Source organism: Eptesicus fuscus, chromosome 21 (assembly GCF_027574615.1).
Source record: "Eptesicus fuscus isolate TK198812 chromosome 21, DD_ASM_mEF_20220401, whole genome shotgun sequence".
NCBI lineage: Eukaryota > Metazoa > Chordata > Mammalia > Chiroptera > Vespertilionidae > Eptesicus > Eptesicus fuscus.
This window is the reverse complement of record NC_072493.1, coordinates 23,600,474-23,622,124: the sequence shown is the minus strand read 5'-3', so window position 1 is coordinate 23,622,124 and position 21,651 is coordinate 23,600,474. Positions and strand designations below refer to the sequence as shown.

General features: G+C 59.1%; 1 protein-coding gene across 1 annotated transcript in view; it reads left to right on the top strand.

Moving 5' to 3' along the window:
* ZFPM1 (zinc finger protein, FOG family member 1) overlaps positions 1 to 19,532 on the top strand; it is a 71,175-nt gene extending 51,643 nt beyond the window's left edge. The window contains exons 4-10 of the mRNA XM_054710859.1: positions 2,271 to 2,404; positions 11,279 to 11,381; positions 13,157 to 13,366; positions 16,567 to 16,800; positions 17,053 to 17,148; positions 17,241 to 17,387; positions 17,582 to 19,532. Of these exons, the coding sequence (XP_054566834.1) occupies positions 2,271 to 2,404; positions 11,279 to 11,381; positions 13,157 to 13,366; positions 16,567 to 16,800; positions 17,053 to 17,148; positions 17,241 to 17,387; positions 17,582 to 19,308 (2,651 nt within the window). The 3' untranslated portion in view covers positions 19,309 to 19,532. The remainder of the gene's footprint in view (positions 1 to 2,270; positions 2,405 to 11,278; positions 11,382 to 13,156; positions 13,367 to 16,566; positions 16,801 to 17,052; positions 17,149 to 17,240; positions 17,388 to 17,581) is intronic.
* The last annotated feature ends 2,119 nt before the right edge of the window (positions 19,533 to 21,651 follow it).

Below are 21,651 nucleotides of genomic sequence, written 5' to 3'. Positions count from 1 at the left end.
GTGGGCAGGCCACAAAGTGACAGAGCCACCCACTGCCCCCCCTCGTTGCGGGGCAGATAAAGGGGCGCCGGCCTCCTCGGCCTCGCCCTGGTCTCCTGCCATCTTATCTGCCCTGGGGAAGACAAGGACCCAGTTGGAACGTTTTAGCCAGGCCTCCTGGCATATTTACACGTTATCTCTGCCATTAGGCCGGCAGTTATCTGATAATCGGGCCCATTAAGGCCACAGCCTGCCCAATCGGGGCTCCAGGAAGTGGGGCCGCCACAGCAGCGCTTGCTCGGGGACCAGGCCAGGCCACGTGAGGCCTCCGTGGGCGCAGGCAGCCTGTATGGCACCTGAGGCATAAGGTGGCCTGGCCTTCTGAGCAGAGGTTGTGCAGCTGAGGGAGGCGAGGCGCTGCCATCCGAGGACATGGCCACCACCATCCCCTTGTCCAGTGAGGACACTGAGGCGGGGAGGAGGGTAACGTGCAGGTGTGATTCTCCCAGGGCACCCCTGACAAATTTGTACAGCCTTGGTGGCTTAAAACATCAGAAATTTACTCTCTCACAGTTCTGGAGCCAGAAGTCCCGAATCCAGGTGTTAGCAGGGCCTCACTCCATCTAGAGGCTCTAGGGGAGGGTCCTTCCTGCTTCTCCCAGCTCCTGGGGCCCGGGTGCAGCTTCCTCCTGGCTACATCACTCCATCTCTGCCTGTCTTCACACCGTCTTTTTCCTCGAGTCTCTCTTCGGTGTCTTTTTCCTGTGTCTCTTATAAGAACACTAGAGGCCCAATGCATGAAATTCGTGCAAGAGTAGGCCTTCCTTCCCCCAGCTGCCAACACCGGCTTCCCTCCAGCCACCGGCAGGCACCCGGGACCCGCCCTCGCAGCCCCGTCTTCGTCCGGAAGGACGTCCGGTCTAAATAGCATATTATGTTTTTATTATTATAGATTCTTCATTGATTTAGGGCCCACTGGATGGTCCATGATGGTCTCATCTTGAGATCCTACCTTGATTATATCTACAAAGACCCTTTTTCTAAGTAGGGCACAATCACATGTTCCGGTGGAAATATCTCTTGGGGGCCACCATTCATTCTACTACACAGGTCATATGGATCATGTGGCAAGCCTGGGCTGAACCTGGGAGCCTGATGTAGACCCTGTACAAACCCAAGTTGCCCACCCCGTGGGAATGACCATTGTAGGGCCTCACAGCTGAGGTCCATCTGTCTGTGTAAACGTAACAGAATCCTAGCTCTACAGTGGATGCCACTCCTCTAGCTATGCTATGGAGTCATGGCCAACACCACACAAGCTGGCAGAGCCCAGAGAGGGTGGCCCTTCTCATGGCACAGGGAGCCTCAGGCCCCTGGGAGCCTTACAGCCTCAGCTAGGAGACAGGCCATGAGAGAGGCCATGGCTAGCCAAGGACCTCAGCAAGAGTCAGGGTCCAGATTTTCCAGAGAATGCGCAGAGGTCCTGAGGATGGTGTGGGAGCAGCACATTCTGGGGTCACCTCTCATCTTCAGGGAGTAAACGGAACTGACCTCAGCACCACCCAGGTGCAGATTCTGGCTTTGCGGAGGCCCACCTGGCACTGTGCTAAGCATGCTAGGTGGATTAACTCATTCAATCCTCATACCACCCAAGGAGGTAGGAAGTATTGGGGATCCCATCTTATCGATGAGGAAACCAAGGCCCAGCATGTCTATAGCTGCCCTCACAAGCCAGCTATGCAGATTCAGGGATTCTGCCTGTGGGAAGGGGCTGGGAGGACAATGCAATGGGAGGGGGGTGAGTCTCATCACCATCATCCTCTGCTCTGTGCCCATCCATGGATGCATCCTGGGTACAAGCAGCTTCGACAATGCCCCCCTGGGCTGCATGAGGGTCACAGATGTCCCTGACACGGCCATGTGTGTTCCTGATACAGCGGCTCTGGTTCAGAGGCCACACATGTCCCTAACAGAGCAGCCATACACCCCAAGCAATGCACCTGCCTGCTCACATCCAGCTGAAGGCACCCCTCATTGTCCTCTCTCTGCAGCCCATTGTCTCCAGGAAAGGTCTTGCCACAGGGGCTGGCCCGACCCCTGAAGCAGGCACCAGCCAACATCCCTGTAACTCAGGCCTAGCCCACGGGGCAGTACTCCCTCCTCTGCCCTGCAGCCCCCCGACTGCTTCTGGAGGGCTGAGGCCGCAGAGGTAGGCTGGACCTGGGCAGGCAGCAGGGCTGGGCGGTCACCATGGCTGACGCTCCTCACACCTCTGATGTCTCTCCCCACAGACGAGCTGGAGCAGGTCCTGCAAGATGGGCAGAGGTGTGTGCGGGCTCGACGCAGCCTTGCTGAGGGCCTATCCTGGGGCCCATTCCACGGGAGCGTCCAGAGCAGAGCCTCATCCCCCAGGCAGGCAGAACCGGTAAGGAGCCACAACCACGGCTAGCCCACCCTCTGGCCACAGGGAAGCCTCCCACCCAGAGCACAAGCCCCTTATACCCCCTGAGCCAGTCCGGGAGCTCCCACCACTGCGTGTGAAATACATCAGAAGATGTGGGTATTGGGACCAGGAGGGCAGGGAGCATTAACTGCCTGAGAGCACAAGGAGGGCCTCCTGGAGAGTTCAGAGACCAGAGCCCCCAAGGGACCTTGGGTGAATCAGGGAGGGCTTCCTGGAGGAAGGGTTTTTAAGGAGCCCTTAATGGAGGAGTAGAAGGTGGTGAGGCAGAGAAGGAGAAGGGCTTTCAAGAGGAGGAGCAACAAGGAGCCCAGTGGTAGGGCTGGACCCTGTGTGTGGCCATGTGGCTGGGAGCAAGTCAGGGACATCACCCCCCTCCCCCAGGACTTTATGGGCAGGGGCCCTCCTGATGGTAAACCAAGTGGCTTTCTGGGCACTTGGGGACAACTGCAGCAGAAAGCAAGAGATTCATTCTGGTTTTGTCCCTATGGGTCCTTCTGAGGACAAGGAGAGGGCACCTGTGGTGCCTGAGTGTCCCAGCACCTCATCAGCACTTGCTCATCTCCCTCTTTAACTGAGAATCCCCGCCTGGGCAGCACCCTCCCCCAGATGAGGAAAGCACCAGGGTAGCTGGGCAAGGCAGAGGAGAAGTGATCCACAAGGGCCTACCACAGGGCAGGGCTCAGTGGGCACAGAGCCAGCAGCCCTGCAGCAGGGATGGTCCTCTTGTCCTCTGGCCCCAGCCGAGGAGGAAACAGCGGAAACTCCAGGATGGATTCGGCTTTGTGGAAGGAGCCTGATTTGGGCTTCACAGTGGGATAGAGGCTGTGGTGTTTAGCGCAGTCTCTGGAGGCAATGAGCTTCCTGTCACTGGAGTCATCCAAGCAGCAGTTGACTCTTCAGAGGTTAGGCTGCTGGGAGGCAGTTAATAGTTGGAAGGAGGAGGGGGTGGGCTGGGAGTTCTGTGTCTCTGGTCTCTGAACTCTCAAAGTGTAAAGAAAACCTATGAGCAGTGACAGGACAAAGGCAGGGTGGCTGAGGGCTTAGGGTCTCAGCGTGTTCTGAATGGAGTCTGCACCTCTCTCCTGTGCTCCCTCCTGGGGATAATCAGCCCCTTCCAAGGTGGACAGGTGTGTTCCAAACTCTCTCCCCACATGGTGCTGTGTGCCCATGCTTACACACAACACCTCGTTTCCTCCCTGTCCCCTAGGATTGCTGCCCCTGTTCTACAGACGAGGAAACGGGTTAAGTGGCTTTCCAAAGCCATCCAGATCAAATAGCAGAGGGAGAATTGGAACCCATGCCTGCCCAACCCCAGAGACCCCTGGACAGGGCTGAGGAGTCCGGAGACGGGGCCCTCCCCTCCCACCTGCAGCTCCTCTCTGGAAGTTTTGTCCTCCTGGGGCCTGGGGCACAGGTCAGCCTGGGGAGACTTGGCGCCCGAGGCTGGAAACGCTCTCCAGGCAGAGATAATGTCCGAGGGGAGTGAGGGAGCGAGCACCAGGGAAGCCGGCAACCTTTGAGGCTCTTGCGGAGGAGCCCAGGGAGGAAGGAGCCTCGCCTGCTCTTCCCTGCAGCTTTATCTCCCACAGAATTAAATCCTTGATTAACCCTTATCTCCCCAGCAGGCACTATCTCTGCCTTGGCGCCGAGTGTCCAGACGCAACGTACAAGATGATTGATTTCTTAAAGATACGCGAGCCTTTCTGATACTTCATTTATTGTCTAAATATTTTTGCTAACGTTTCAGCGGGCCCCTTATCGAGCTCAGCTGATGGGTCCCAGTTCTCTCCCCCAAGCACCTCCTGCCCCAGATCATCCTATCAGCCGCCAGGCGGTGTTCACTCTTTCAAGAGGGGGGAGGGGGGAGGGGCGCCGAAGGGGTGTATTGGCCCTTTCCTGCTGGGAGTGCAGGGGCTTCTTGCAGGCTGGAGAGGGGACCTGGTGGCCGGACTCTGGGGGTGGGAGCTTTAGGAAGGACACAGAGGGCACAGAGCCTGGTGGGGGATTAAGGGTTGGTTCTGGCACCAACCTGCTGTGTGAGTTCAGGCAGGTCCCTCCCTGATCTAGCAGCAGTTTCCACAGTTGGAAACGAGGGCTTGGAGGCCCAGCCAGCTCTAAAATTTGCAGTCAGTACAAAAGAAATGTTCAGTATGGATGGTGGATGGATGGATGGGTGGGTGGATGAGTGGATGGTGGATGGTGGCTGGGTAGATGAATGCATGATAGGTAGATGGATGGGTGGATAAATGAATGAATGGGCAAATGAGCAAATGAATGAACAAACGTTCACCGCCAGCTTGGCCCATCTGTGTCCAGGGCTCACCCACTTTAGCCATAACCCCATCACAACATCAGTGAGACCTGGGAGGGACCCCATAGCTGCCAAGCAGGGCAACAGGTTCACTGGGGAAAGACCCTGCCTGAGAGGTTGAAGTGGGACCCTCTGGGCCCTGACCTACCATGTGGCCCCAGGTGTCTTTGCCCCAGATCAGTGCAGAGGGTGGTCCTTCACCTGGAGATGGAGATGGAGATGGGGCTGGGGCCCTTGGCTCTGAGCGGCTCTCCATGCAGGAAGCCTCAAAGGCTGGCATCAGGGGTCACTGCCATGGCAGAACCAAACCTCACAACAGGGCAAGCAAGCCCTGGCCAGAAGCCTCGAGGGGATGGGGGGGCAGGCTGAGGCAGGGTGCCTGGGTACACTCCTGGTGATCCCCTCTCTCCCTCTTTGATTCTCATTTACATTTGTTTGTAATAGGGAAGAATGCCCCCTGCCCATCACTGCACTGCTTTCCCCTGACGTCTGGGACACCAAACCCGGACGTGGGGTGCTGTGGGTTCTTTACCAGGTGGGGAAGCACTGCAAGCTGCCCTGCATCCGGCTTAGTGCACCTGCAGAAACGTCCCAGCATTCCACGTCAGGGCGGCTTCTTCCCCACGGCGCCAGGTGCTGCTGGCTGCGGCTGTCCAGCCTCCATGTTCCCACCTGGACATGTTGTGGACACACCCTGACAGCAGGCGGTTCCTACCCACTAAGATCTGGGCACAGCAAGGCAGCCCTGGAGCTGGCCTGCCAGCTATGCCTGCCCACGTCCCTGCCCCACCACTGCCTCCTTACTTGCCAGCCCATGGGCCTGTCCATGCCCCTGCTGCTCCCAGGAACCTGTTCCAGGCATCGCAGCTCATTGTCCTTTGCTCAGTATACCCAGCAGCCCATGGGACCTCACAGGAAATGCCCTGTGGCTCTGCTGCTCCCTTCCCCTTCCCACATGACTGAGGGGTAGCCTGGCCCAGACCTGGGGTGCCAACAGGTCCCTAGGACCATGATGGTCAGGCCCTGGACTAGAGCTTTACCCTGGCACTGTTAACTCACCTTGGCCATGAGGCAGCTGCTCCAACTAACCCTACTGTACAGGTGGGGAAACTGAGTTCAGAGAGGGCCCCAGAATGTAAGAGTTTCCCGTGGCTGCTGTTACAAAGTGCCACAACCTGGTGTCTTAAGCAGAATTATATTCTCTCCTAGTTCTGAGGCCAGGGGATGGCAGGGCTGGTTTCTTCTGGGGTCTCTGAGGAAGAAAGCATTCCAGGCCTCTCCTCAGCCGCTGGTGATCCTTGGGGTTCCTTGGCTTGGAGATGTATCAGTCCCACCTCTGCCTCTTCTTCTCCCCTTATCATTGGATTTAAGACCCACATGGATAATCCAGGATGATTTCATCTGGGCTATCCTTAATTCAATCACATCTGCAAAGACCCTTTTTCCAAACAAGGTCACATTCGGGCTCTGAGTGGACATATCCTTGGGGGCCACATTCAGCCGGCTCCACGGAGCCAACAGCCAGCAGAGCGAGGGCCCAGCCAGGTTGGCCCCTGGCTCCACATGGGACAGCCCCGAGGGGATGCTCAGGTCTGGGCGTGGCTGGAACACCGGGGTAAGGAAGAGGGCATTGTGGGGTGTCCTGAAGACAAGCTCCAGACAGGAGACCTGCTGCTGGCCTTGCTGAGTCCCTGGCACCCTTCCTTTCCACGCCTCAGTTTCCCTACCTGCAGTTGTGGGAGCTGGGAAAGTGCCATAGAATATGGGAGGTACTATCGGCAAGAAGGGGCTCCAGCCCTAACCGGTTTGGCTCAGTGGATGGAGCGTCGGCTTTCGGACTGAAGGATCGAGGGCATGTACCTTGGTTGTGGGCACATCCCCAGTAGGAGGTGTTCAGGAGGCAGCTGATGGATGTTTCTCTCTCATTGATGTTTCTGACTCTCTATCCCTCTCCCTGCCTCTCTGTCAAAAATCAATAAAATATGTATTTTTTTTTTTTTTTAAAGAAGGGGCTCCAGCTACAGAGTCAACCCAGACTGGCCTCCAGGGCATCCAGGAGGAGGACTCAGCTGGTGTCAAAGACCTAGGACCCCTCCCACCACACCAGAAAGACTATTGTCCCCTCCCCTATTGTCTGCCTCCTCCAAGTCCCATTCCCACTGATGCCCACACAGTGCTCCTCCTCACCCCTCCAGGACTCACCCACTGTCCTGGCTACAGCTGCCCATACCCACTCCTGCCCCCACCAGGCCTCAGCCCTTCTCAGCCTTGTCCTGTTTCTCCAGCACTTTCCCTTCCAGCCTCCACGGCTTCTTTCTTGCTGGCCTTTCCACTCCAGCATCCTGCTGAGACATCGGGGACTGCATGTTCTGTTCATGGTGCCCCTGCACCTGGCACAAAGCATGCCTGCATTCATTCGGGACTATTTGCTGAATGAGTGAATGAATGAATGAATGAATGAATGAAAAAGCTGCAGTGATTCAATGGAGATCATGCATACCTGGGTTATAATCCTATGTGCAGAAGCCACCACCACCCCTCCCATGGCCTTGGGTGCCATTAACTTCTGTGGGCCTTAGTCTCCTCCCCTGTGAAATGGGTTCTTCACAGGATCTGGGGAGACAAAGGGGCCTGAGGACTGAAAGGCCATTGCCTCTGGCAAGGTGAGCTGGGGACGTGGGCGGGGCTTCTCAGGATGGGCTGAAGGACTGAGGACTGAAGTTGGGGGGGCCCCAGTCAGAGCCCACCCTGGCCTGCCCCAGTTCTGCCCTCTCAGGAACCTGCCTGTGGTAACCTGGGGCAGGGCCAGTGGCCCTGCTGACCTTCTGCAGGACTGTCTGCTCCCTGTGCCAGGCCGCCCTCCCCCAGAACAGGGCCCCCACCTCACCCTCCACGCGGCTTCATGAGAAGCACTGCGAGGTTTGGGAACAGCCTCAGATAAAGTTGTCACAGCGGATGCGGCGGAGATAGGGTTTCTGATGGTTATCGGTGGGCACAGAATCCAGACACTGACCTCTTTGTTGGGGAAACAAGGAGTGTTCTCAGATGCACCCAGAGAATTTAAAGTGGCCGCCCGTTATCCTGGGGCTGGGTGGGGCCGCCCTGGAGCCAGGAGGGAGGGACAGGGGCCGCCCTGCGGGGCTGTAGGCAGGGCAGGCAGGGCTTCCCCCTGGCTCCTGACAGGGCTGAGAGCGAGCTAGACCCAGACTGGGCACCCAGCCCGGGGGCACCCATGGAGGAAAATCAGCTGGTGGAACACACAACTCTGTCAGTTTGGGCTGGAGGGCCAGGGGGAAGTTGTGAATAGTCCCCCCAAGCTTGCTCCCCCTGCCCACAGGCAAGGCAGGCTAAGCAGGGGGCCTGTCTCTGCCCAGCGGCTTCATCACCAGAGAAAAGGGCTTCTGTTCCGAGGCTGCTCGAATTGGGGAGAATCCAGTAGGAAAAAGGAAAGGAAAAGGGGCCGCCCCGTGTTATGTCAGCCCCTCCACAGGGGAAGTGGACTGAAATTTGCCCCTCACCCGGGGCTCGGCGTGCTCCCAGGGGCAGGGAGGTGGCCTTCAGGCTGCAGCCAACAGACATGGGGTCCAGCTGCCTGGCACAGGGCTAGGGGCTGGCTCAGGGCTGGCTGGGTGTGTGGGATAAGGGCAGGCTGGGCAAGGCCATGCTACACTCTCCAAGAGCCAGGGGTCCCTGCACCCCTAGGAGCCAAGTGCAGGCATGTGCTGCCACTCAGGTGGTTGTGCCCCCCCCTTTTCCAGCCTTCCCCATTTAAGTGGGGGACCAGCCCACCTTGGTGTTAAGGGCTGAGGGAGTGTGGGGGTGAAAGTCAGTCATAAAGCTCTGGATCTCCTGACCCATCTCTTCCTGGGAATCGGGTGTAGGGTACAGGACCGAGCCCCCTCGAGGCCCCTGCATTCCCTCCCGCCTCACTTGCCCTCACAGACAGGGGCTGTCACCCAGCCCAGCCAGGGCAGCCACCAAGCGCAGGTGCTCAGTACCCACTGGGACACAGAGATGGGCGGCGCTGGGCAGAAGGCACAAAGCTGGCCGGGGACATGGCGCCACTGCCGTCCGTCCGTCAGCTCAGAACGTACACGGAAAATTAGGGGTTCTGCAGCGTCAGCAAAGCTGAGCGCGAGGGTTTTTATCATGCTGCGAACACGCGCTCCTGAGAGTGATAAGCATTAAACCGACCGGGAGGCTGTCAGTCTCAGTGTGAGGGTTTAGAAATATTGGGACGAATAATTAGATTTCATATCGTTACCGCAGCACCCATCGGAGGATCAGGCAGATTAATTTTTTTTCACCCTCCTCTACTCATTAATATTCATTAGAGACTCAAGGAGACCCAGCCTCTGCCTTGCCGCTGGTTCACCCACCACTGTGCCAGCACCCCCATCCATTCTACTTTGCCCGAGGCCTGACCCCCTGCTGTCGCCTGAGCAGACCTCCCCAGCCAGCCGGGACCCCTAGCTGGCACCCAGCTCCCACCCCTGCTCTGCAGGGTCGGAATCACCAGGTGTCAAAAGGAGGGAGCTGCCTGCCACAGCCTGCCTGAAAGCAGGCTCGTTGGTGGAGATGCCCACCCCAAGTTGCCATTTAGCAATTGCATTTATTTAGCAAAGGCATTTATTTGCATAAAACAAATCCCCAGTGGACCCCAGCCTCCTGGCCCCAGAGGCACAACTGCTACTTGGTGTGTCCTTTCGGCCAAAAGGAAGGCGAAAGCAAGGGTGATAGCGGTAGGGGCTTGTTTGCCATGTGCTGGTCACATACCAGACAGGCACTGTTCCAAAGGAGGGCTTCACACAGATTGCTTCTTCCCAATGCCCTAGGGGAAACTGAGTCACAGAGTCACAGATGCGACATGCCCTGCAAGCAGGTGGCAGGGCAAGGATGGGTCCAGAGTGAGCAAGCAGGCTCAGGCCACAGTTCCAATCAGGAGGGGCATCACCCATTTGCAGAGAGAGGCCAAGGCCCAGGGAGGGCTTCGTGGTACTGGGACAGGTGGGGCTCTCCCTGACCCACTGGCCAGCTATTCTCCGCTCACCTGTTCCATGACCAGGGTGCTCCGACCTGGCTGGGAGTTCTTACCGGGGGTGCCGGCACACTGGCCTGATCTCGCAGGGTCCCTGAGTCTGCCACAGGGTGGGGACAAGATGCAGAGGTAGTCAAAGGGGCGATGCCCTGCCCAAGGTCACAGTGGGAAGGTCAGGCCTGGACTGGATCCCAATGCCCAGCTCTGGAGCCCCTGGGGCCCCCACAGCCAAAGCCCAGGAGAGTGGCGTGGGCTCAGACCCGGCGTGGAGGTGTCCGGAACCCATCAGAGGACATCCCACACACCATGTCCTGCCCTGGGCATCCCACCATGGCAGCATCCCCACCATCTGCCATGTGCACAAAACCACTGCTGTCTCCGTGGTAGCATTTTCAGGTGACAGCAAGTGACACTGATTCTTAAAGGTCCTGGTGCTCAGTTTCTACGTAAAAGGCATTTATTTGCATAAAACAAAAAGTACCTAAATGTTGACGTGCCATAACTTTCCATATGGGACTCATTTGCTAAGCTTGGGGACCTCCAGGAAGAGGATCCCAGAACCGGGGTCCAGTGCTGGGGCTGAGGCCCAAGGGCAGCAGCAGTCACACCCACTTCTTTTTTTTCTTTTTTTAAAAATTTTTTATTGATCTTTTACAGAGAGGAAGGGAGAGGGATAGAGAGTTAGAAACATCGATGAGAGAGAAACATCAATCAGCTGCCTCCTGCACACCTCCTCCTGGGGATATGCCCGCAACCAAGGTACATGCCCTTGACCGGAATCAAATCTGGGACCTTTCAGTCTGCAGGTCAACACTCTATCCACTTAGCAAAACCGGTCAAGGCGCACACCCACTTCTTCAGGCAAAGAGGGCCACGGTTCTGCCCTGCCCACCAGCCAGCCATGGGTCTGCACCACAACCCCATGTGTAACCAAGAGCTGGGCCACAGAGTGGGGCTGCAGGCGGCCGATCCCCGGCCAGCCGTTTCCAGGCACAGGCTGCATTGGGACAGGGGACACGTGTTTCCTCTGCTTAGCCGGGCTCCGGAAATCAGGCCACCCCCTCCGAAGCCCAGCGGACAGCAGCCTTGAGAGCCTAATCCAGGACTCTTTCCTTCCGGATACTGGGGGCCCATGTGGGAGGAGCCTGTGCCTGGTGCAGCCCCATGCACCCCGTGGGTTTCACGGAAGCACCCAGCAGCCTGCTAAGATGGGGATGGGGGTGGTGAGGAGAGAACACAGGTCTGTGTGTGAATTCCCTGTCACTGGCTGCCTATGTGACCCATCTCTCTGGACCTCAGTTTCCTCGAGAACCCAGCTCCTGAGCTCTGAGAGGTGTCACTAGCACAGCATTTGACAAGGAATAGGCCCACAGCCTGGTCCAGCCATCCTACCAGGTGGTCTCTTGGGCTTCCCCGCATGTGGAGAACCCCTAGCTGGGCTCTTCCCGCGCTCTGTCCTTGCTGACCCCTCCTTTCTGCCCCCCAGAGCCCGGCCCTGACCCTGCTGCTGGAGGACGAAGCGTGCTGGCTGAGGACACTGCCCCGGGCCCTGACGGAGGCTGAGGCCAATGTGGAGATCCACAGGAAGGGTTGGTATCTGGCGCTTCCCTCTCTGCCTTCCGGAAGGTGGAGGTCCTCTCCCAGGGCCGGCTCTTAAAGGGAACTCAGCCTGCTCTGGGCCGGGCCAAGGGACTGGCCACCACACCCCTAGCACCCTGCTTAATAGCCATCGGGGGTCGCACAGATGTCTGCCCTGGATGGGGGAGCAGGGTCTCAGGAAGCCAGGACCGCTCTCAGGACCTCTGGGATACCTCCAGGGCAGCGGAGGAGCCCAGGCCAGGGAGGCCAGGACCCAGAAACAGGTGCCAGCTGGACCTGCCTGTGCATTTTGGCCACTCCTGCCTCCCTGCACCTTCTGGAGGGAGGGTCCCTGGAGGCAGAGCCTGGGTGGGGAGGAGGGAGAACAAGATGGGGGTCCTTGCCCCCCTCACCTTCTCAATTCAGAGTTCAGGCCAGGCAGATGCAGGGGCTACCATCTCCATCACCACAGCCCTGCCTGCCCTGAGTGGTCTTATTCCTGAGGGAAGTGTGGCATGGCTTCCAGTGTGTGAGGGTCAGGGTGGTGTGGACCCTGCCCCCCCCCCCATTACAGATGAGGCTCAGGTCCCAGGGGAGAATGTGGAGACATACTCGTGACTTCTACAGACAGCAAGGGCTGTTTGCCACGTGACCAGCCAGGAGGGCTGTGCACCTACTGACCACAGGAAACGTACCTCATTCCCCGTTTTGCTAAAATGTTCTGGGGGTGTCACCCTCACCACCACCTCCTGAGCACACGGCACATTTGGCTGAACACCCAGTGGAGGCAGAGCTCCATCCTGAGGGTGGCTTTGATTTCCAGACAGAGCCAAAGGCCATTGAAGATAAGCAACAGTCCTGTGACCAGCTCCTCAGCCCAGCCCCTACCCACCTGGGGGCTGCCAGGGCCTGGCAGGGGTACAGAACGAATGCTGGGCCCAGCATTTGGGGACCTGGGCTTTCCACCCTGCCCTGCAGTCAACCATGCACCTGGTCCCAACGCTTCACCCTCTGTACCTCAGTTTCCCCATCCACAGCGGGGAGAGAACCCTGGCCCCTCCTCCCTACCAAGGGGTACTCTAAGGACCCAGAAAGCAGCTAGAGGAGAGAGCTGGGTCTTGGCAGTAAGTAGTCAGCCATGAGACTATACACCCAACCAGGACGTGGGTCAGTTAGCAATACCTGGCCTACCCTTCTTCTCAGCCTGGTCAGCAGGGCTCCGGCCACCGGTGTCTGTCCAGGCAGGACAAGGGTCCTTGCAGCTAGTAGCCTTGTGCTGGACACTGGAGGTGGATTATCGGGCAGCTCGCCAGGGTCCTGTTGGATAAGGCTGCCCCCTGCAGGCCACCTTGAGAACAGTGCACCAGCAGAGTTGAATGGAGCAGGCTTGCCAGTCCAGGGCCTGGCCCAGTGGCTACCAGGCGCTCTGCCATCTGTCCTACATGCCACCCCTCTCCTGGAAAACCGAGAAGCTCTGCTGGTACCCTCAAGTTCCACTCTTGGCTCAGCTAAGGGCAAGAAAGCCCAAGGAAGGCCTGGGTAGGCCTGGGGGACCACCCAGCTGCCCCACAGATGCAGGACAACTTGTGGAAACCAACCAGCCACAGCTGTGCTCCAGGCCTGGTCACTCCCTAACTGTGGCCTTGGCTCCATCCCCCATCCTGGGTTTCAAAACTCTGGTCTCTAAGATGAGGGGCTCGAGAAGATGAGAGGGGAGTCTTTGCGGAGCTGCTGTGGTGGGCCTGGAGCTGCTGGTCCTCCCATCACGGTGCCCTTACCCCTGCAGATGGAGCCCTCTGGTGCAGGCTCACCAAGCCAGTGCCAGCAGGGGGACTGCTGAGCGTGCTCCTCGCAGCCGAGCCTCACAGCACCCCTAACCACCCTGTGAAGAAGGAGCCTGCAGAGCCTGAGTGCCTGGCTCCCTCACACACTGACATCCAGCTCCTGCCCCAGCAAGCCGGCATGGCATCCATCCTGGCCACAGCAGTCATCAACAGTGAGTACCTCCCTCGGGCCACCCCAGGGGCATGGGAGGACCGGCACAGTCCCCAGGCGCAGGGCTGCAGGTGGTACTGAGGAGCTCAAGATCTACCAGATCTGTGACCACTGGCTCTGAGCAGAGGAGGAAGTGTGCTGCAGTAGACATGCACGGGGAGCTTGAAAGAGGGGTTCCAGGAGGGAGAGGGGCTCCAGGCTGCAGCCAGCTGAGAGCAACAAGGTTGGCTCACGTATAGTGATGGGGCAGCCCTGAGCAGGCTGCAGGGAGGCGGGGCAGCAGCGTGCACCTAGCTAGGGCAGAGGCAGCAGGGTCCTCAGGGCCCAGGTCACACACTGGGAAGGGCCCAGGAAACAAGCACAAACCTGAGCCCACGCCTCCCTCTTTGGAGCAGAGCAGGTTTCTGTTTCTCAGCCTCCGCTGGCCTGCGGGCCACCCCTGGCCCTGCCCACTAAACACTGGTACTGCCCCCACTTCTCAGCACACGCTAAGCCTCAGAGAGTTGTTGTGAGAGTTAAGTAGGTTTCACACATTCCGCCAATACTTGTTTAATATCCACACTGAACCAAGCAGTGGAGGCACCAGGATCACCGAGGTAGGGTGCTGGCCAGCCCTGAAAGGACCCATACACCAGAGAGGTGACCTTACTTGGAGGTGGTGGCAGCGGTGGAGGGTACATCCCAGGAAGGAAAGCAATGACGTGGTCAGACAGTAGCAGGGCTACTTTATTGGGGTGCCTGGGAAAGTTGCTCAGACATGAGAACAGTTAGGTTTGGACCTGCATGCCAGGGAAGAGCAGCTGAGTGGGCACCCACCAAGGCCCAGGAGGTGGTCACTGGTTGGAGCCTGGCAGTGCACCAAGCGCAAACTGGGCAAATCTCTGAGGGTGGTTCCAGGCAAGAATGGGATTTCTTCTCAGAGCAATGAGACCTCACTAGAGGCTTTAAACAGCAAAGGGTGTGATCCAATCTGGTTTTAAAATCACCCTGGCTGCTGGGTGGTAATTGTGAGGTTGCAAAATTGTAAGAGGAAGCTTTTTGAGCAAGTCAAAGGTTGTTTGATGCAAGTGGATGCAGCTAAGGTATAGCCTGATGGGACATTGGAGCCCACAGGGACCAGCCGGCTACAGTTGGGTGGGTGAGGAGGCGGCGGTGGCAGCAATCAAGAGGCCAGGAACTTCGGTGTGGCTGGCTAGGTGGATGTTGGTCTGCACCGTTGCTGGCAGGGGCGTCAGTGAGGAGACTCTGCTGAGAATCCTGACCCCTAGGTGGCTGGGAAACGTGTGGTGGGGGCTCAGGGCACAGTCCGAGCTCCACAAGCCCCCTGGGGAGCCCTGGGACAGAATGAGACTCCCAGGGAGAGACAGGGCTGTGGACACTAGAGTCGGGGGTGGGGGAGTGGTGTCTGCTGTGTCCCAGTTTAGTTTTTGTTGTTTTTTTAATTATTGATTTTGAGAGAGAGGAAGGGGGGAGAGAATCGATTTATTGTTCCACTTATTTATGCATTCATTGGTTGATTTTTGTGTGTGCCCTGACCAGGGATTGAACCCACAACACTGGCTTATGGCTCTAACCAACTGAGCTGGCCAGGGCCCCAGTTTAATTCTTGAGACTCCACCACTCTGGGAAGTTTCCTCACCTATTAAGTGGGGATAACGGCAATACCAGCCTCGAGGTGTTTGTGCAAGTTACTTGGGCTGTGCCCACCCAGGACTTGACCATTGGTCAGCCCACCTGTGGTCAGCCCTGGGTTGCTGTGGCTTAAACTGGCCTCCAACGCTCTGACCCCTCTCTTGACTCTGAGGCCAGCAGCACAGTCTCCAGCACTGACCTTGCAAATACATTTTTAAACACTGGTGGCCTCAGGTTCCCATCTCGGGTCAAGGCCTCAGCTGATACAGAACAGAGCTGCCTTGACCCCCAAATAAAAGGGAACTTGAAAAGCAGAGTAAACACAGTAGGAAGGGAACAGAACCAGAAAAACTGCAGGTAGGGGGCACGAGGGTGGCCACCTCACCCAGACAGGTACTAAATTCCTTAAGAGAAGTGGGGAAAATGGGAAACCTGGCAGCCTCCTGGGTGGAGGAGGAGCACCTGTGCAATAGTTAGGGACCCAGGTCAAACATCGGAGAAGCCAGGCTGAGAAACACATCCTAACCTGCAGAAGTAGAAACCAGGTGATCAGGGACCCCAGGGCCCTCATCCCTCCTCTAAATCAAGGTGCAGAACAAGCCCTCCCCTGACCATCTTCAGCCAAGAGGCAGCTGGCCACAGCAGGGGCAGACCAACAGAACATTCCTTTAAATTCCTCTATAAAAACACTGAGAACCAGAGAACGGGTGAAGCATCCATCAGAGAAATCTTCACCTGCTGGAAAAATCAGCCCTGCGACCCAAACTCCTATAAACTGAAAAATCAGAGGCAGCCTATTTGTGGTAAATTTGGTGGATTCAACTGTGACCATTCAGTCAGTAACTGATGTGGAACCATCCACCTGTGTGTGGGGGGGGGGGGGGAGAAGGGGGGTAACGCAGGGACAGAAAGGGCTCCTCTTTCTTGCAGCTCCTGGCTTCACTTCCTGCCCACCCCTACCCCAGAAGCCACCCAGAGCCATATTCAACTCTCATCCTGGTGCCTGAGTGCAGGGGATTCGTACACCTGGTCCCTATGTGCCTGGCCACTCACACACCTGTTCACATGCACACACCTGTTTCATCCTCCACCAGCACAGGGTCCACACCATCCCTCACAGCCCCCTTACCAGCACAAATGCACCTGCACACACTTGCCCACCTTCCTCACCTGTACATGGTCACCCCCACTGAATAAATGACACAACCACATCCTGGACCCCAGTCTCACTCCTACAGGTGTCCACTAGCATGCCCATGCTCCTCCCATGAACACCCCATGAGGCCACAGCATCTCCTTATGGGGCTCACTGCTGGAAGGCAGCCTGGATAGCATCCTGGAAACCCATAGAGAGGGCACCCCGGGTTACAAAAGGACAGATAAGAAAGGGCAGCAGTGATGGGAGGAGGAAGACCAGGTCACAAACCTACTGCTTAAAGCAGGAAGACGCCAGAGACAGCCAGGGCAGAGCCCTCACTTGGCAGAGTCCACTGCCTGGCCCTGGGTTACAGGCGGCCCCTCTTGCTTCCGGAATGTCCCCTCAGGCTTCACCCACCTCTTGCCCCACAGAAGATGTCTTCCCCTGCAAGGACTGCGGCATCTGGTACCGCAGTGAGCGGAACCTGCAAGCTCACCTCCTGTACTACTGTGCCAGCCGCCAGAGTGCCGGCTCCCCTGCCACAGCCGCCGCTGACGAGAAGCCCAAGGAGCCATACCCCAACGAGCGTGTCTGCCCCTTCCCTCAGTGCCGCAAAAGCTGCCCCAGTGCCAGCTCCCTGGAGATCCACATGCGCAGCCACAGCGGTGAGGCTCCACGCCCCCTCAGGACCCCCGCCTGCTTGATGATAGCGTGCCCACTGCGCCCAGGCGACAGATGCGCCTGTGTGGTCCTCCCACCATACCACACAGCCTCCCACAGCTCCCAGGGCATGAAGCCCATCTGTGGCTGTCTGGATGGTCAGCTCAGGGCTGGGCCCTGGCCGGGGTCCTGGGAGGCTTGAAGAGCCCTCCACACACAGCCCACGTCACGGCCCCTCACTGGGCCCTGTGTTCCAGGCGAGCGCCCCTTCGTGTGTCTCATCTGCCTGTCGGCCTTCACCACCAAGGCCAACTGCGAGCGGCACCTCAAGGTGCACACAGACACACAGAGCGGTAAGCAGGCTGGGAAGGGGGCAGGAAGCAGGTCAGGGGGTGTCTGTGGAGCCCATTGGCTCCAGGGTCCTGACACCACAGACCATCTGCAGGTGTCTGCCACAGCTGTGGCTTCATCTCCACCACAAGGGACATCCTCTACAGCCACCTGGTAACCAACCACATGGTCTGCCAGCCAGGCTCCAAGGCTGAGATCTACTCGCCAGGGGTCGGGCACCCCTCGGCCAAGCTCCCGCCAGGTGAGGCCCAGGGGCCCCCTCTGAGGGCTGGGGAGAGGGCTAGTCCATGAGACAGCGAGAGGGTCAATTCGGTCTTGGCCCTTGACCACCTCTGCCCAGCCCAGCTCTCCCTTCCCACCCTGCCCCTTCCTCAGGTCTGGCCCAGGCAGGTCCTGCTCCAGCCCTGAAGTGTGGCCTTTGGGGTCTCCCTGCAGACAGTCTACCCGGCTTCCAGCAGCTCACAGCCCTCCACGGCTCCCTGGCCTCCTCCGACCTGGGCCTGGGGTCCACCTCATCACCAGGACTGGACAGGAAAGCCCTGGGCGAGGCCACCAATGGAGAGGCCAGAACAGCCCCCCAGAACGGGGGCAGCAGCGAGCCCCCAGCAGCGCCCAGGAGCATCAAGGTGGAGGCGGCCGAGGAGCCCGAGGGGGAACCAGGGCCCCCAGCCCCCTCGTCGCGGACGCCCTCACCACCCAGCTCCGCTCCCGCCCGGGTCAAGGCCGAGCTGCCCAGCCCCACACCCGGCTCCAGCCCAGGCCCGGGTGCGCTCTTCCTGCCACAGTTCCCCGCCGCGCCCCCAGCCTCGGAGATCCTGGCCAAGATGTCCGAGCTGGTGCACAGCAGGCTGCAGGTGGGGGTGGGCGCGGGGGCGCCAGCCGGCCTACTCGCGGGGGCCCCCAAAGGCGCCACATGCTTTGAGTGCGACATCACCTTCAACAACGTCAGCAACTTCTACGTGCACAAGCGCCTCTACTGCTCCGGCCGCCGCGCGCCAGACGATGGGCCCCCCGCCCGCAGGCCCAAGGCGCCCCCCACCCCTGTGCGCGCGCCCCCTGCCCCGCCGCCCGCTGAACCCGACAAGCCAAGTTCGTCGCCAGGCCCCGGGGCGCACGAGGACCAGGCGGGGGGCGCGACCACGCCCGAGGCAGAGACCGGCGGCGGCCGGGGCAGTGAGGGCAGCCCAAGCCCGGGCAGCGGGGCGGACGAGGACGACGACCCCCGACGGACGCTGTGCGAGGCCTGCAACATTCGCTTCAGCCGCCATGAGACCTACATGGTGCACAAGCGCTACTACTGCGCCTCGCGCCACGACCCGCCGCCGCGACGGCCCGCTCCCGCCGCACCCCCAGGAACCCCCGGAATCCCCGCCCCGGCGCTGCCACCCGTGCGCACGCGCAGACGCCGGAAGCTCTACGAGCTGCAGGCGGCCAGCCCCGCCCCAGCAGCCCCAGGCCCCGCCCAGCCCGCGCAAGCCCCGGCTCCCGAGCCTTCTGCTTCGCCGTCGCCGCGGCCCGGAAGCGGAAACGGGCCGGACCTATCGGAGGGCCCCATCGACCTGAGCAAAAAGCCGCGGCGCCAGGCCTCCGCCGCTCCCGTGCCCGGCCCCGCGCCCGTGCTGCCTGCCCTGGCCGACTACCACGAGTGCACGGCCTGCCGCGTGAGCTTCCACAGCCTCGAGGCCTACCTGGCGCACAAGAAGTTCTCGTGCCCCGCCGCGCCGCGGCGCCCGCGCGCCCCCGAGGATCCCGCCGTCGTGTGCCCCTACTGCCCCCCGAACGGCCTGGTTCATGGGGACCTCGTCGAGCACTTGCGCCTGGCGCACGGCCTGCTGCTGGGCAAGCCCCTGACTGGCCCGGGCCCCGGCGCAGAGGCCCGGACGCCCTCCCCCGCTGCCCCCCGCGATGGCCTTAACGGCCAGGAGCCACCCACCGGCCCTCCAGACGGCAGTCCCCGTCCCGGCCCGCCCTCAGCCCCACCGACGCCTCCTTCCCACTCGGACAAGGGCGTCCAGACCCCCAGCAAGGGGACGCCGACCTCCCTGCCCAACGGCAACCACAGGTACTGCCGCCTGTGCAACATCAAGTTCAGCAGCCTGTCCACCTTCATCGCCCACAAGAAGTATTACTGTTCCTCGCACGCCGCCGAGCACGTGAAGTGACCGGTGGCCACACTACAAACTGGAAACCGCTTCACACGCCCGCTGCTCCCCAGGAGCCAGGGCCTGCCGGCCTGCCGCTCCTAAAGACGGAATCACCCCCAGGTCCCAGGCTGTTGGAGACTCTGGCTCCTGGGAAACGCACCAAGCACAGGCCTCAGCAGAGGGGACTGCAGGTGGCAGCACCCGCCTGGATCCTTGGCACTTAATAAAGAAGTTCAGTTTGATGAGTAGAGTGATGAAGCAGCCTAGTTCTCTAAGCAGAGGGCCCTGCAGGGTGGGGTGCACACTGGCCAGCATCTTAGGCACTCTGTGAACCAAGCACCTAGAGGCCCACCACCAGCACCACGTCCAGCATACACACAGGCCACTGCAGTCTGCAGTGACCAGGCCCCCTGCCAGAGACACGTTAGTGGTCCTAAGAGCTGGACCAAGCTCCAGGTCAGTCTGACACAACCACACACACAGAATTGCTGCCCTGCCAGCTCTGTACCCACTTGGGGCACAGGGAGAACTGGAACTTCTAGGCCCACTGCTGGCCCATCCCCTCCCCCACAGGATCCAACCAGAAGCTCTGCTTTGGCCACCAGACACCAAAAAGAAAGGGCTTAATCCTACCCAGCTGATAGTCTTCCCACCCCGCTTGGTTCCAGGGACCTGGATGTCACCCATCTAGTCACAGGCCACCAAGGTTTCGAGGGGTGGGAGCATCTTGGGGAGCATGAGGCCCTGTTGTTACCAACGCTGGTGGGAGAGAAGGGGCAGTGAAGAGGCACCAAAGAAGGAGGTGGACAGGGGAGAGGACACCATGACTCTGGTACCAGGGGGACCAAATCCTAAACTAGGTGTAGCATGGCGCCTGTGGTGGCTGCAGTCAGTGGGGATAAGGAACAAGGGTACCCCACCCCCAGTCTGTTCTGGTTCTGTGGGGGTTGCTTGTGCCATGGCTGGACTGGACAATGTTAGGCCAACCCAAGCAGAGTCTAGCCATGCCCTTGCCATTTGGCATCAGGGTAACTGGGCCACCTTCCAGCCTGGTGTCCCTGCCAGAAAACACACCATCAGCCCTTTCCAATTTTGCTTGAAGTAACAAGCACAGTTTCACTCAGCAGCATACAGTGGATAAATGTGAACTCTGACCTTTGACCTTTCTCCATCTTCCTGCCACCCACCCACCCACCCAGACTCACTCTCTAGGCTCAAGGCAAATTTCCCTCCCACCCAGCCCCACAGAAGTGACAGGCTAACATAACAAGCCTGTATTTGGACAAGAACAGTCTCCATGGCATCATCCACAGGCAAGAGCCAAACCCCCCCCTACTGCTTGCTCCGAGCTAGTCCTGAGTACCAGGGCTTGACCAGACAGGGTCACTTGGCCAAGGCCACCAGACAGTCAGGATTCCCATACCGTTAGGGGCCTGGGCTCCAGGAAAGGGTTGGGGGAGTGTCCCATGGGAGCCAAGCTGTCTTTCTTATAGAGGCCTGTCCTCTAAAAGACCAACCTGGCCTCAGCCCTCCTGGGGTGGGGTGAGAGAGGCACACAGACCCTCGGCCCTGCTCCTCCTTTGCATTGTTCTGCATTAATTTGCAAGGAACGTTCAGGAAGCTCTGCCTCTGAGCTAGACCACTGAATGAAAGGGAGACACTCTGATGTCCTCACACTGTTCTCAAAAAGTTAAACCTAACAGTGAATTTTGCTGTGTATATATTTTAAAATAAAAAATTTTAAAGGATGCTGGGGAACATCAGGGATATGGCTTAGATGCTCAACGGGGCGGGTGAGGCGGGCGGAGAGAACGCAACACAGACTCATCAGATGGGGGAGACCATTGTCCAACATCTTCACCCCTCCTCAAGAGCCACACCCCCATCCCTACATGAAGTGACCACAGGAGGGCAGATGGGAATGGAAGACAGTGCCATACAGAAAATAGCCTGTTTCCGTGCCTGCAAATGTGCTTGGGGATGTGCTCAATGGTTGTGCAGCCCCTTCTGAGAGCTGAGTTCAGTAGGCAGAGCCGACCCTGACCCCTGACCCAGACCTGAACTGCTGGCCTTGTCACCAGGGAAGTCCTGGGCCCTATAGCCTACTGCCCTCACCCAGGCCTGGAGAGGTAGCTCAGCTTGGAGGTTCTAGGGCAGCACCACACAACTCATGAAGGGCCCTACAACTGGGTCCCTTGCCCCCTCACTATCTGCCATCCGCCCCCCAGGGTAGGGCTAAATACCCTCCTGCCCCCTTCCTTCTCAGACCCTGGGTTTCCCACACCACAGACTCCATCAGCAGACCCTGCCTCCTCAAGCCCCCCACCCAGCAACTCCACCACCTACACCAGAACCTGCCAC